The following is a 13,434-nucleotide window of genomic DNA, read 5'->3' as shown; positions in this document are numbered from 1 at the left end:
CATTTAGGGAGAGGCAATGGTACGTAAGGCACATTTGGTTCTTTTGGATCAAAGCTGAATTTTCCCAAGGATGTCCATAGGCACAGGCCGACCTGCTCCCAGGGAGATGTTTTTGTGCATCGAATATTAGCATCCCTAGAGTTCGGTCATGTCAGTGATGCTCAAACGTAACATCTAGTAGCATGCCCCTCTGTGAAAAGCAAGGCCCTGACGGACTGTGTTAAACACAGACATAAAAGTGAGGCAAGACTTCAGCAAGAACTTCCCTTGGAGGAAATGAGAACTGCTCTTCAGAGCTAACAATGGGGAGATGTGGTGTTAGTAACTTGGGCCCACAATCCTGGTCCATCTGGTGGTGTTCTATTCCCACACTGGGACACATTGTCTGCTCACCCCCTTTGCATGCCCATCACGAGTTGCATGTTTCTCTTCCTTCACCTTTGAAACTGTATTATAATTATCTATCTATGCATCTGTCTTCCCTCACTAGACTGTGAGTTCCACGAGGGAAGAGTATTTTATTCCCCAAACTTTGCATCCTGGCTACATAGTATACCTCAATATTTGATGAATGAATGAATGATCAACCTTCCAAGGTTTTTTTCTTCCAGCACTTTTAAGAAGGAAACATTCAGGGGCATCTGGGTGGCTCAGTCAGTTAAGCATCTGACTTTAGCTCAGGTCATGATCTTATGGTCCATGAGTTCAAGCCCTACGTCGGGCTCTGTGCTGACACCTCAGAGCCTTGGAGCCTGCTTCGGATTCTGTGTCTCCCTCTCTTTCTGCCCCTCCCCCAGTCACACTCTGTCTTACTCTCAAAAATAAACAAACGTTAAACTTAAAAAAAAAAAAAAAAGAAACATCCAGGAGTTCATGGAACAGGACTGCTAGAGACGAGGCCCTGGGTGTTGTAACTTCTGAAGAAACTTCCTTCTACAGGAATCTGTGAATTTGTGACTATTTCCCCATTCCTAAGCCCTGTTTCTCTTGAGCTGACCGTTTCACTCAGGCCTGGAACGGGCGGTCTCCAGGGGCGTCCCGGCTCCGCAGCCATGCCCAGGAGAGGGCGGTAGAAGCCCGTCTGGCTGGAAGGAGAGCACCTCACCCTCTAGATGCTGCCCTTTCTCCTTGCCACCCTGTGCCTCAAGCCTGGGGCGATCCAGGGGCGCCTGGGTGGCTCAGAGCCTGCTGCGGATTCTGGGTCTCCCTCTCTCTCTGCCCCTTCCCCACTTGTGCTCTCTCTCTCTCTCAAGAATAAAATATTAGAAAAAAAAAAAAAAGACTGGGTCGATTCTTCCTGCAGGCCTGTGAGAGCCACTGCCCCAAGTGTGAGGAGGAAGAGCTGACACAGGTCATTCCGGGTCACAAGGTGGCATAGTTAGGTATGCCTGTTAGTCCCCATTACCTCCGATATCAGGTCCAACCTGTGCAACATTTCCAAGAGGCTCCTACTGTTTTTAGCCCGAAGGTAAACCAGATCTCAAGAGATGAAAAATGCCAGATAGCTGGATGCCCAACCAGCTCCCCTTACAAGAGCCCACCCTTGACCCGGCTGCCACGGCTGACTACCGCCCTTCCTCAGCGGCAGCGTCCACCGCCACGCTAGGTGCATCACACCCACCTCCCCAGTTCACATCCGCTAGGAAGTCCGCTCAGCCGGACCCCCATCAACCCCGCTGCAGCGGTTCACACTAACTTCTCCCACAGCCCAGTTGTAAACCCAGTGGACACCTCCGGGTCTGAATCCATCTCCGTTTCCCCTGCCCCCTGCTTCCCTTCTGTGTGAGTGATCCCGTCACTTCTCCCTCTGCCCATACAAGAAGCCAGGAAGTCATTCTAGAGCCTGTGCCTTCCCTTAGAACTCCACCACATTCAAACTGCATCCCGCCAACTCCTCCTCCTAACACTAGACTTCATCTATTTCCAGGCCCCTGCCCAGATCAGCACCCGCCCCCCACCCCGAGCCGCAGCCTTGGCCGGGCGGGACAATTAAAAATGTCTGGGGAAGGCTGGACAGTTGGATCCCTAGGAAAGAACTCGGAGAAAGTGCCTATCTCAGGCGTCATGGGTTGACTAAACACTGGACTTCCCAGCCTCCCTTGAGGAGGAGGCCATGTACACAGGTCTGGTCGATGAGATGGTAGTGGGAGCTGGCGGTGGGGGGCAGAGTGTTCTGGGGAAGACCCACTTTCCAGAAAAGAAAGACAAGTATCCCTGGTATAGTCCCTTCCTGCTGATGCTTCAGCCTTGCGGGAAGGGGGAAACTGCAGAGGCAGGTCCTGAGACTACTCTGGACCCAACATGTGTGAGAAGCAAGGCCTGCGCCCTAAATAGAGGCTTCCTCTCAGAGCAGGTGATCCCAGCTGGACCGCCAGCCCCATGAAGGCCTGGAGAAGAGAATCCAAGCAGAGTTCAAAGGTCTTGGCTTGGGAGCTCCTCTGGCACGTGTGAAGGAGAAAAGACCTGTGTGTCTGGAACACGGACAGGCAGGAGTCAGGGGGCCCGAAAAGTCCGAGAGGGGGAGGGGGTCTTGCAAGGCTCCAAGGCTTCTGGAGAGCCATCTGGATTTTAAGTGCCTGGAAGACCACGGGAGGGTTTCAGGCAGGAGAGTGACAGTCTGACTCAGGTTTCTTAGAGGATCATCCTAGCCAGGACATGGAGGAGGAACCATGGAGACCAGACACTGCTTTGGGGCTGACCCAACAGCAATTCCCACTCTTCTCTGGACACGTTCTTCTCTAGAAGCTAGAGGAATTAAAGGTTCCCTTTCCTGGTCGCTAGAGCACCTGGGTAGACCTCACAACCCTGATCTGGCCTGTGAGAGGAAGGTGACGGGGACTTCCAGGAAAACTTCTCTTCTCCTTCCTTCTCCCCGCCTGGAGTACAGAAGCAGCCCCTCCCAACAGTGAGGCCCCAGGCTAAGGCAGAAGACACGGAAGCCCGTCTGGGTGCTGGTTGACACCACTGAAATTTTGGATCTTGCCTACAGCCTGGGGTTCTATTGGGTGAGAAGAATAACGCCCCACTGGCGAGAGCGGCTGTAAATTGATTTTCTCTTCCACGCAGAGCAGCTCACAAAGCGGGCAGGAGTCGGCACAGACCTGCTAAAATGCGGGTGGGGAGGTGGTGTGGACTACGGGGCTCTCCATTTCTAGTCCGAGTTTCCCCTAGTTGGTCTTCACACTCTGACACTTCCTAAATGCACATCTCTTCATGAACTGTTGGTTTAAAATCTTTTGCTGGCTCTTCATTGCCTGCACGATACAAATCCCCCTCCCGTGCCCAGCAGGCAGTGCCCTTTGTGACTTGTCCCACCTTCCCATCTGGCATCTTCTCCCACCACTCCCGCCCCTGCACTGTGCCCACCTCCAGTCAGACCCCCTCGTGAACACTGCCCACGTGCCAGGCACTGTCCCTGCTTTGTCCCTAACCCAGCAGCCCCAAGAGGAACAAATTACATGTTTTGGTTTATAGGTGAGAAAGCTAACCTCACGGAAGTTAAGTGCCTTGGCCAAGGCCACACATCTAGTAAGTGCTGGGTCGGGACTTAAACTCTGGTGGCCTTTCAAAACCACTGCTGCCCTCAACAAAGCTGATGCTCCATTAGCAAGAAAGGGGCAAGGATGGGGCACCTGGGTGGCTCAGTCGGTTAAGTATCCGACTTCAGCTCAGGTCATGATCCCACAGTCCGTGAGTTCAAGCCCCACTTCCAGCTCTTTGCTGACAGCTCAGAGCCTGGAGCCTGCTTCGGATTCTGTGTCTCCCTCTCTCTGCCCCTCCCCTGCTCATGCCCTGTCTCTGTCTCAAAAATAAATACATTAAGAAAAAGGGGGGGGGGGCAAGGATGAGCCAGCAACAAACAGGGTCTGCCACCACCACCCTCAGCAAAATGGAAGCACCTGTGGCACCCTGACTCCCCCACCCCCACATCTCCCTGGCAAATCCCTTCCCACCTAGCACATGTCAGTCCCCCTGAGGCTTCCCTCACTCCTGCAGACTGACAACGTATTCTCTTCCCTCCTCCTTTATATGTACCTACTTCTGTCACCAGTGTCTAACTTTACAGTCTGTGTTTGTGGTGTTGTTTAGAGAAAGAGAGAGAGTGAATGAGTGGGGGAGAGGGACAGAGAGCACGAGAGTCCCAAGCAGGCTCCACGCTCATCTGAGCCCGATGCAGGGCTTGATCCCACCACCCTGGGATCATGACCTGAGCCAAAATCAAGAGTTGGACGCTCAAACGACTGAGCCACCAAGGGGCCCTACATTCTAGCCTTTATAGTGGCTGATGTAACACGACTGCTCACTCAGTTATGCAAGCATTCATTCTTTCCACAGATGGTCACTGAGCACTAGCTGTGTGCCAGACACTGGGCCGGAAGTCAGAAACTCAGCACTGAACAAGTCCGGTTTATAGATTTGGTCCCTGCTCTGATGGAGCTTTCAGTCTAAAAGGCGAGAGATCCAAACGGTTAAGGTTTGGGGAGAAAACCTGCACATCTCCTCCCAGATTTTAAGCCATCACGTGGCAGGATGGCCTCCCCATCGCACCCAGTGGACCTGGCAGACTGTGTCCCACAGAGCAGGTGCACTGTGACCACGTGCCAAACACATCCTTTCCTTGGCTCGCAAATACATGCTAATCAAAATGCATTTCTTCTTCCTGCCAGGAAACCCCCCAGGAATGAGCCACTGTACCCTCACAGGATCGCATCATACACTCAAGCATCTGAAAAACACCTCGTTCTCTCCCCACCTTGCTGCAGGCCTCTCCTCCCAGGAAAGTTTCTGAGTGTCTAATTTAACACTTCACATCAGAGGTCCTCAGCACACGTGTGTTTTCTGCTGAAGACTTCGTTCAGATTTTCTAAACAGGGACACCTCACTGTCGGAGCCACAGCTGCTGAAGTGTGATTCTGAAAGTACCCAAATAACTCCTCAGGTTCCTGTTCTATAGCTTATCATGCATAGTTTTAATAGTTCTCGAGATGCTCTTCTACTACGGCAGGTGCTGGCAGCTGGGAACAAGATGGACGAGACTGCTTGTGGCTGTGCCTGTTGCTATGGTGATGTGGACACAAGACACACAGGTGAGAGGTCCTTCAAACAGTGGGATGTGGAGGTCAGAGAGGTGGGGCATAAACACAGGAAACGTCTATGCCTTCTGGGCCTGGAAAGGACCTCTCAAGGCCAACTGGCCCACTCCCCTGCCTGTTAGATGAAAACCAAATGGACGGGTAAATCCTCAAGAACAAATTCCACCACCTCGAGTCACCTGTTAGAGTCATATTTCACAAGACACATTACCTTAAATAGGCTTTCTCGGTCCCATCTTGTTTTCTCACCGTCCTTCAAGCGGGTTCTGGTGTCACTGCTAAAGAGGTTTGTCATCGCCCGCACACTCTGTACAGTAACCCAGTAGGGAAGATGAAGGAAAAAACCCCAAAGAGCCCCGCTGAAGCGTGGGCTCAGCTTGTTTCCACCCCAATCAGTTGTCTACAGGGTCCCCACAGGACCCCCCCCGCAGTCTCCACAGGGTCCCCATCCCTGTTCTGTCCAGCCCTGGCTCTGGGAGCAAGAGGCGGGCTGGCCTAGTGGGTCAGAGTGGGAGCAGAGCTACCCCCACGCAGAAGGACTTCCTCCTTTGGAGTGAAATACAGCGGAAACATCTGTTTTTAATGAGTAGCTTTGCAAGCCTTTGTAACAGCGGACCAGGCCCGAGGCGGCCTGGAAACCCACACTGATGGCACCAGGGCTCTCCTGCTTCCAGGCAGTCCTGCAAAACACAAACGGTGCTGTTAAATCAGGAACGTGGCCCTGTCCCACCTCACACCAAACAATTCCAGCCCACAAAATCACTTCAGAAATCATCCTGCCTGAAACATGTGAGATGGCCCTCATGGCAGAGCCTGGTATAAAGATGTCCCCCCTCCACCAAGCAGGAAAGCCCCCAGCCCAAGATGCAAGGAGGGAAACTGCTCCTGCCCCTTCCAGAAGCAATGGGAAGCCCCCGCACCAGGGGCTTAAAGAAAAGGGCACTGTGGGAGCACTCGGGGCCCTGCAGTCCCACAGCAGGGTGCGGGCAGAGCGGGCCCTACCCCATTTCCCTGGCTCTCTTCACTCCCTTCACTCCCACACGCCTGCATTTCACTAGGCTCAGAAGACAGATGTCTCTTCCTGCCATGGACATGCCAGACAAACCCTGGGCCGCTCTTCACAGTCCCTAATTCCCCAAAATAGTGTCAAGAAAACTAAACACTGTGTGAAACTTCTCTGCAGCTTCTCCCTTTGGTTTCCTTCCCACCCAGCCGAGAACACGGGAACACGGTGCTTATTTTGACAGGAGTAAAGAAGCCTCTGTCTGTAAGTGAGGTTAACACCCACCCTGAGGCTGTGTTCTTGCTGGTCTCTCTCAGCAGCTGAGCATCAAGATTCTGCTAATTAAGCTGCTTTCTTCTCCTTAATTAGCTGCATGTGAATCTTGTTGGGAAGTCTTGGATCCGTGAAATACTCTGGGATAAGAATCGAAAAGAGAAAATTATCTAAACCCAAGGGGAAAAGGCAGGGAGGGAGACGGCTTACTCGGCTCAAAAGCCAGCATGGCTCGGCCTCAGTAGGGCTGTTCCCGGCAGCCCAGCTTTCCGAGGTACAGGGAGAGGTCACAGCAGATCCTGAGGTCGCTGTCCCTGCCCGAGCCTGCCAGCTCAGGCCTTCCCAGGAAGGGCTTACACAGGATGGCTCCGGTCCATTCCCCGCTGCCCGGCAGCCTGTCGGTGTGCTGAAACACAGGGAGCCATCAGAGGGCTAAGGGATCTCGGGGTTTTCTGCTCCCGGCCCATCCTGGGGCCCAAACAAATGCCAAGTGTTATTCTTGCCTCAGCTTAGCTTGCCAGCTCGTCTAGGAGACATCACGCCCTCTCCTCTCTGAGAATATCCTCTCCGAGGAGAGCCAGGCTCTCACACGATGACGCCAGAGGAGGGTTTTCATACACCCGGCATGATGTGAATCAGAGGCGGCATCTGCTGTGGCAGCAAAGACACACTAGACTCACTCAGAAATGGTGCGAGGCCAAAACCACTCCCTGGGCTAACAGGACCCAAGAAAGTGTCCAACCCAGCCCTTCCTTCTAAATACCTTTGACCTTAAGCCAGCGGCTGGGGAGTGGGAGGTAGTGGAGCCCATTAGGATAACCTGGGGAGCCTTTACAACTGCGGGGCTGGGCCCCAACCCTGGGCTAATTAAATAATCACCTCAGGGAGTATGCCTAGGCATCAGCATTTCTTAAAAAGCATGTCTTAAAACCTCCCCAGGTGATTCTAATGCGTAGCCAGGGGGGAGAACCCTGCTTTAGGATTCCTGGGGTGGGGAAAGAGCTGCCAGTATGCTCAGTCCATTAAGCGTCCGCTTAAATACAGGTTAAGCCTTCTTGAGTTCGAGCCCCATGTCGGGCTCCCTGCTGACAGCTCAGAGCCTGGAACCTGCTTCGGATTCTGTGTCTCCCTCTCTTTCTGCCCCTCCCCTGCTCATGCTCTGTGTGTGTGTGTGTGTGTGTGTGTCTTTCTCAAAAATAAATAAACATTAAAAAAAAAAAGAGCTGCCAGTATGTTTCTCTGGGAATCTCAAAATTCTTCATGGTTCTCACCAGGAGGAAGCTCCGCCTCCTTTCTGATCTGTCCTCATTTTGAGGAAGTGACAGTGGAAGAAAGGGCCTTCTGAACAAAGCTCCCTGGGGGGACATCAGGTGAATAGGTACCCAGACTCCCAGGGAGAATCGTGGGCTCGTCCGGAGTCCAAATCTGCGATAATACAAACGTGCTGGTTTCTCAGACACCAAAACCGACGCTGCCTTACCTGCAGCAAATTCTTGGATGTCGTCCGGTCTTTTCAAAAACATTTCTCTAGAAAACATGAGGGATAAGGGCAGGAGTAAAGCTGGCTTGAAGGCAGGCTGTGCTCGGGCTGGGCTGTGGGTCCCGCACTTTCAGGGAATGGACACGCCCAGGGGTCAGTCAGCCGGAGGGCTCCTGACAAAGACCCTCCCACTGGTGACTGTCCTTTGGGTCCTGCTCAGAGGCAGGGGGCAAAGTGTTCCAGATGGCACTAAGCCCGGGCATTGCTTGCCCCCCCAGGACAGCTGCGTCACAGCCCAGCGAGGCTTGTCATTCATTCAACAAACATTTTCACAGAACCGGAGGCCAAGCCACAGGTGGGCGGTGAAGGCCCGCTGCCTAGTCCTCGAGGCACAGATACACAACCCCACAGCCCGAGGATCACGTTCAACCATGGATTCCCACAGGGGCCAGGGGACAATACCATCAACAAAGCCGAGAAGATGAACTTGAGCTGCCGGTGGGGCCTGGTCCCTCACAGAGTTTTATGGTTCATAAAGAATGTTCACAAATGTTATCTCACTTTACAATCCTGGGAAACAGCAATGAGCCCACTCCATTTTACATATGAAAGAAATCAAACCTTCAAAAGGTTAATCATTTGCCCAAGTTCATAAAGTGAGTAAATACAGGGCCAAGGGCCCAGGTCTTGTGGTGCCAAGGTCAGTGCTCTCTACATCACATCTCGTCGGCCACAGATGCCCTTGCCCACCAGCCTGGAAGAAGGCCTCCCCACCCAGAAAGCCCTGCCTCCCAAGCTTTAAGAATTTGGCCTCCCTCCTCCTTGAATTCCATTTGAGAATTACTGAGCACAGATTTTGTGTAAGTAACTATACTGGATACGAGGGAATGATTTTTTTTTTTAAAGATAAAATACAGCACCCCCTCAAAGAAATTAGTCAAGTAAAAGAGAAGGGGTAAGGTTTTTTGTTTTTTTTTTTTTTTTAAACGTTTATTTATTTTTGAGACAGGGAGAGATAGCATGAACGGGGGAGGGTCAGAGAGAGAGGGAGACACAGAATCTGAAACAGGCTCCAGGCTCTGAGCTGTCAGCATAGAGCCTGACGCGGGGCTCGAACTCATGGACCGCGAGATCATGACCTGAGCCAAAGTCGGATGCCTAACCAACTGAGCCACCCAGGCACCCCGAGAAGGGGTAAGTTCTCAAATGTCCAAAAGGCCAAGCAACCTCCAGGAAGGGCTATAAGAGGGTGTTAACAGTGTGCTGCAGACAGGGAGAAAGTTACTGAGAGTGGCAGGGGGAATCTTCACAGAGCAGCTGGCACCCCTTGAGGTGCACGTGAGATTTCAGTAGACAGGACAAGGGCATCCCACACCGAGGGGGGCAGCAAAGGCCCAGACATGAAAGGAAACAGCTCGTGTTCTGTGGATGGTGAACTCCTCAGGGTAGGGACTGGGTCTTGTCCACCTTTGAAACCCCAGGGTCAGAAGAGCACTTGGAGTGTCAGCACCCTCGACAATGTCAATGGGGTCAGTGGAATGATGACGTTCCGTCTGGCTGGGTTGGGGGCCAGGCACATACAGCAGGGGAAAGCAAAGGGGCCGTATTATGGAGAGCTGGAAGGCCAGGGAGAGACGATTACACTCAGTTCAGGAGGCGAGGGGGTGGGTGAATAACACTCAGACTAGTCCCAAAGTGGAACATACCCGGCATGAGAATGGGGTGGGGGGGGGATCTAGGAGATACCATTGAGCAACTGTCACAAAAGAGCATGTACTGTAGAATTCCACTTACTAAAGTGCAAAAAAGGCAAAACAAATCTGTGCTAAGACAAGTCAGGATCCTGGCTACATTTTGGGGGGGGATGTGCTTGGAAGGGGCCAAGGGCCCCTTGGAAGGGTCTGAGGGGCTAGTCAGGTTCTATTTCTTGATCTGGACCCTAGTACCATGTATATTCTACATCTTGTGAAAGTTCACTCAGGTTAGGGTATGCTACTTTTTATTACATTTCAACAGAATGTTAAAAAAAAAAAAGGCAGAGGGGGCAATACTGTGGAGTCACTGAAGATTTTTCCAGCCAAGGAATGACATTATCACTTCTAAATTTTGGGAAGATTCATTTGCCTAGCTATATACTAAAATATTTAATAATGCCTTTCTACAATTTCCCTACTCTTCCCATTTTTCAGGTCCAAATTTCAAGATATTAAGAGTTCCATACAGTGTGTACAAGTATACCCTGGAAAGCTGTGACTGAATGACCATAAATCATTAGGATCTGGAAAACCCAAGTGGAGATCTTGCTTCCCAACAAAAACACTTTGGAGCTTCTCGTGGGTTAGAGTGAGTCTAGAACAGAGACCTGAAGAACAGGTGAGGGCAGGTATGCTGTCCAATTCCATCCCCTCCTCTCCCTTCCTCTTTTCCCAAGGGGACAACCATCTGAAGTATCCAGTACACTTCCTCTCCTCCTCCCACCTCCACCTCAGAAAGAGAAAGGCCTAAAATGGACCAGGAGAATTTCCTGTAGGTAGCTTCAAGATCAGCAAAGGGAAAATCCTGGCGGCTTCCCTGGCCTGGAAGGTAGGAATAATAAGGAAGAGAAGGGGCTATTCTTGAAGCAGCCAGGCAGACACCCAGTTCTTCCTAGAAACTTCCTGGACAGAGAAGTTGGGCCATCCCTGACATGTGACTAAAACACCACCCTTTTCATTCACCATCACCTCCCAACACCTTGTGTTTGTGAACAATGCAAATGATTTAATTCAGGCTTTTAACATCTCTCCCTAACCTCCCTGCTGGAGTCATTCCTAATGTGGACTGCAAGCTCCCTGGATATGAATGATGTCAACCTTTACTTCCCTTTAGAAGAAAAAGTACAAAGGGGCGCCTGGGCAGCTCTGTCGGTTAAGCACACAACTCTTAATCTCGGCTCAGGTCGTGATCTCACGGTTCGTGATCGAGCCCCACGTGGGGCTCTGCATTGACAGCACGAAGCCTGCTTGGGATTCTCTCTCTCTCCCTCACTGTCTGTACCCCACCCCCACCTCCTCTTATGCAGGTACACACACACTCTAATGATTAAACTTTAAAAAAAAGAAAAAGAAAAAGTGCAAAAGTGATGGCCTGCTCCCCAGGACTGACATTGACAAAAGACCCCTAAACTATTTTTTGCCCAAGCCTTATGCCTGGCCCAAATAAACCAACCTTCACAGAGAAGTTTCTATTTTCCTTTTCTCCATCTCCTATCTGCCCTGTGAGAATCTGCTGCCATTGGAGAAATGACTAGGATATGAAGAACAAACGGTAAGATCCAGGAAAGACAAAGGAGTGTCAAAAATAACAAAATAGTGTCCTACACCCAATGGCTGCCTGTTGAGTTTCTCAATGCCAAATTACCTCTTCCAAGTGTCAGAAGATACGTACTTACCCTTACAGCTAAAATGACTGAATATTCATATTTTTGAGAATTGAGAGATAACTGAAGAAAACCTCTAGAGATAACTTAAGAACCCTCTGGGTGCCACAAATCCCAGAGTTAGAAAAAACTCAATTTTAAAATATTCTCTAACTTTTGAGGCGCCTGGGTGGCTCAGCCAGTTAAGCGTCCAGCTTTGGCTCAGGTCGTGATCTCATGGTTCATGAGTTTGAGCCCCAGGCAAAGGGCTCTGTGCTGACAGGTCAGAGCCTGGAACCTGCTTCAGATTCTGTGTCTCCCTCTCTCTGTCCCTCCCGCTCATGCTCTGTCTCTCTCAAAAATAAACATTAAAAAAAAAACTTTTAATAAAAAATAAAATATTCTCAACCTTTAAAATATATTTATATGTGTACACACACACACACACACACACACACACACACACACACACAATACCTTTCTGACCCTAAAGGCAGCAATAAGGAGTGCTTAAAGAAAGAAGCGGTCAGTCACACTCATGTCTCCGCAGCCAAGATCTGGTCATATTTCCCAATAGTTGTGGCCGGCTGGGAAAACCACCTACCTGAAGAAACCACTTATGAGCAACTCCACTTCTTTGTGCGTCCTTAGGTATTTTTCGTTAGCAATCCGAGTCTGAATCTGGGGGTACGAGAGCAAAAAGGTCACGCTCCATGAGGAGCCAGATTTCAGGGTTCAAGACCTGCGGGGGTGAGGCCTTGGGGAAACAAGATGAGCCTCTGACCTGGGTCTCTCCCCGGGATGTGTGACATTTTAAGCCGCCTGCTTTCTTACAGATCAACACCCCCACGCCGCCGCCTGCTCGGGCTCAGGGGCCATTACTAAGGCCGGGTCTCCACCGCCCGGAAGTTCTTGTCTGGATCGAAGGTACTGTCTCCGGCAATAACTTCGATCCACTTCCCCGTCTAAATGCCCGCTGTAGTTCTTCCTGCAGGCGCCTGTCGGGCTCGGTTTAGGGCCCCCGAGCCCAGGGGTCCGCCGGGGGCCCCCCAGCCGTCCGCCCCTTTACCCGGGAACTGGCCCTCGCGCTCCTCCTCCTGGACCTCCCCCCGTTTGCGGCCCCCGTCCTGGGGGAGCGGCCCTTTGACGGAGGCGGGAGTGGGGGGCGCACCCACCTTGAAGCGGCTTAGCTGCTCCTGCTGCGCGGGGCTCAGCGCCCCGGGGTCCGGCCCCAGAAACCCGCCCTGCAGCGTCGCCATCTTGTCCGGGTCGTCAAGGCGACGGGCCAAGCGGCCGAAGAGGCCCCGCCCCCCCAAATCCGCTCTCTGCCGCGCGCGGGGCGTGGTTGGGGCAAGCAGTGTGGGGGCCGCTCCGAGGCCGAGTAGTAACTTCGGGCCGCTGTCCGCGAGATCTGCTTCCCCAGAGTGGGGGGCTCATTTCCCGTCGTGGTTGTATATGGAATGGGCCCTTCTGGACCCCACCCAGCCTCACATAGTGTTTTTTCTAGGCTCTAGAGGAAAACTGGAAAAGGGATTCCTAAGTTAGCAGTCTCCCAGAATCTGGCTCCTGACCCTCTCCCTTGTTTGGCAACTGTTGAAACCTAATAGTAGGGAGAGAGGATTCAAGCTTCTTCCCCTTCCGCTGAACCCCTCCATCAGTCCTGTAGACACTTGACACTTAGCAGCCTGAAAGCATCCCAGAGACACTGGAAAGGATGGGGGGGGGGGGGGGGCTCTTGCCAGATGTTTCCCCTCTTGGACTTTCTTGTGGTGACAACGTGCTCCTCCTAAATTCTAAATTATCCCTCCCACTCCCAGTTGAACAGAGGAGGGGAAAGCCAGTTGGTCTTCAAGGTGGGTTCTTCTAGTGTCTAAGAAAAGAAAGTGAAACCTAAAGCCAGAGAGCTGGAAATAGGCCTGGAAAGGGCAGGAGCCTTGTCAACACACACCATGCTGGTTTCTGCACACCCAGAGATCATGCCCAGGAAAGGCCTTCTGGAGAACAGGGAAAAGAGCTCAGAAGGAAGGCTGGTCTTTCAGATTTGGGAACCACTGCCCAAGGAGAAACAAGCCCACCATTGGGCCATGGCCTCTGAGGGGGTCTTTCTGTGGTCTGCCTCTATCCTTCTCAGCAAAGATGGAGGAGAAGAAGTGAAAATGTTGGCAGTTCCCAAGACAGGGAAAAATCA

General features: G+C 51.8%; 1 protein-coding gene across 1 annotated transcript; it reads right to left on the bottom strand.

Moving 5' to 3' along the window:
* Positions 1-5,652: 5,652 nt before the first annotated feature.
* RIIAD1 (regulatory subunit of type II PKA R-subunit domain containing 1) lies at positions 5,653-12,554 on the bottom strand. Its single transcript, XM_045479241.1, has 5 exons — positions 12,422-12,554; positions 11,851-11,927; positions 7,850-7,896; positions 6,382-6,509; positions 5,653-5,773 (listed from the first exon to the last, which is right to left on the bottom strand). The coding sequence occupies exons 1-4, from the start codon at positions 12,503-12,505 to the stop codon at positions 6,439-6,441; spliced, it is 279 nt and encodes a 92-aa protein (XP_045335197.1). The 5' UTR covers positions 12,506-12,554; the 3' UTR covers positions 5,653-5,773; positions 6,382-6,438.
* Between the last annotated feature and the right edge of the window lie 880 nt (positions 12,555-13,434).

Source organism: Leopardus geoffroyi, chromosome C1 (assembly GCF_018350155.1).
Source record: "Leopardus geoffroyi isolate Oge1 chromosome C1, O.geoffroyi_Oge1_pat1.0, whole genome shotgun sequence".
In the NCBI taxonomy this organism is placed as follows: Eukaryota; Metazoa; Chordata; class Mammalia; order Carnivora; family Felidae; genus Leopardus; species Leopardus geoffroyi.
This window is presented reverse-complemented; position numbering and strand designations above follow the sequence as displayed.

Coding starts and splice junctions, on each gene's coding strand:
- RIIAD1 (XM_045479241.1), bottom strand. CDS start 12,505: ATGGCGACGCTGCAGGGCGGGTTTCTGGGGCCGGACCCCGGGGCGCTG. Junction 11,928..12,421: donor AGCAGCTAAGCCGCTTCAAG/GTGGGTGCGCCC, acceptor TCGTACCCCCAG/ATTCAGACTCGGATTGCTAA. Junction 7,897..11,850: donor CTCATAAGTGGTTTCTTCAG/GTAGGTGGTTTT, acceptor CATGTTTTCTAG/AGAAATGTTTTTGAAAAGAC.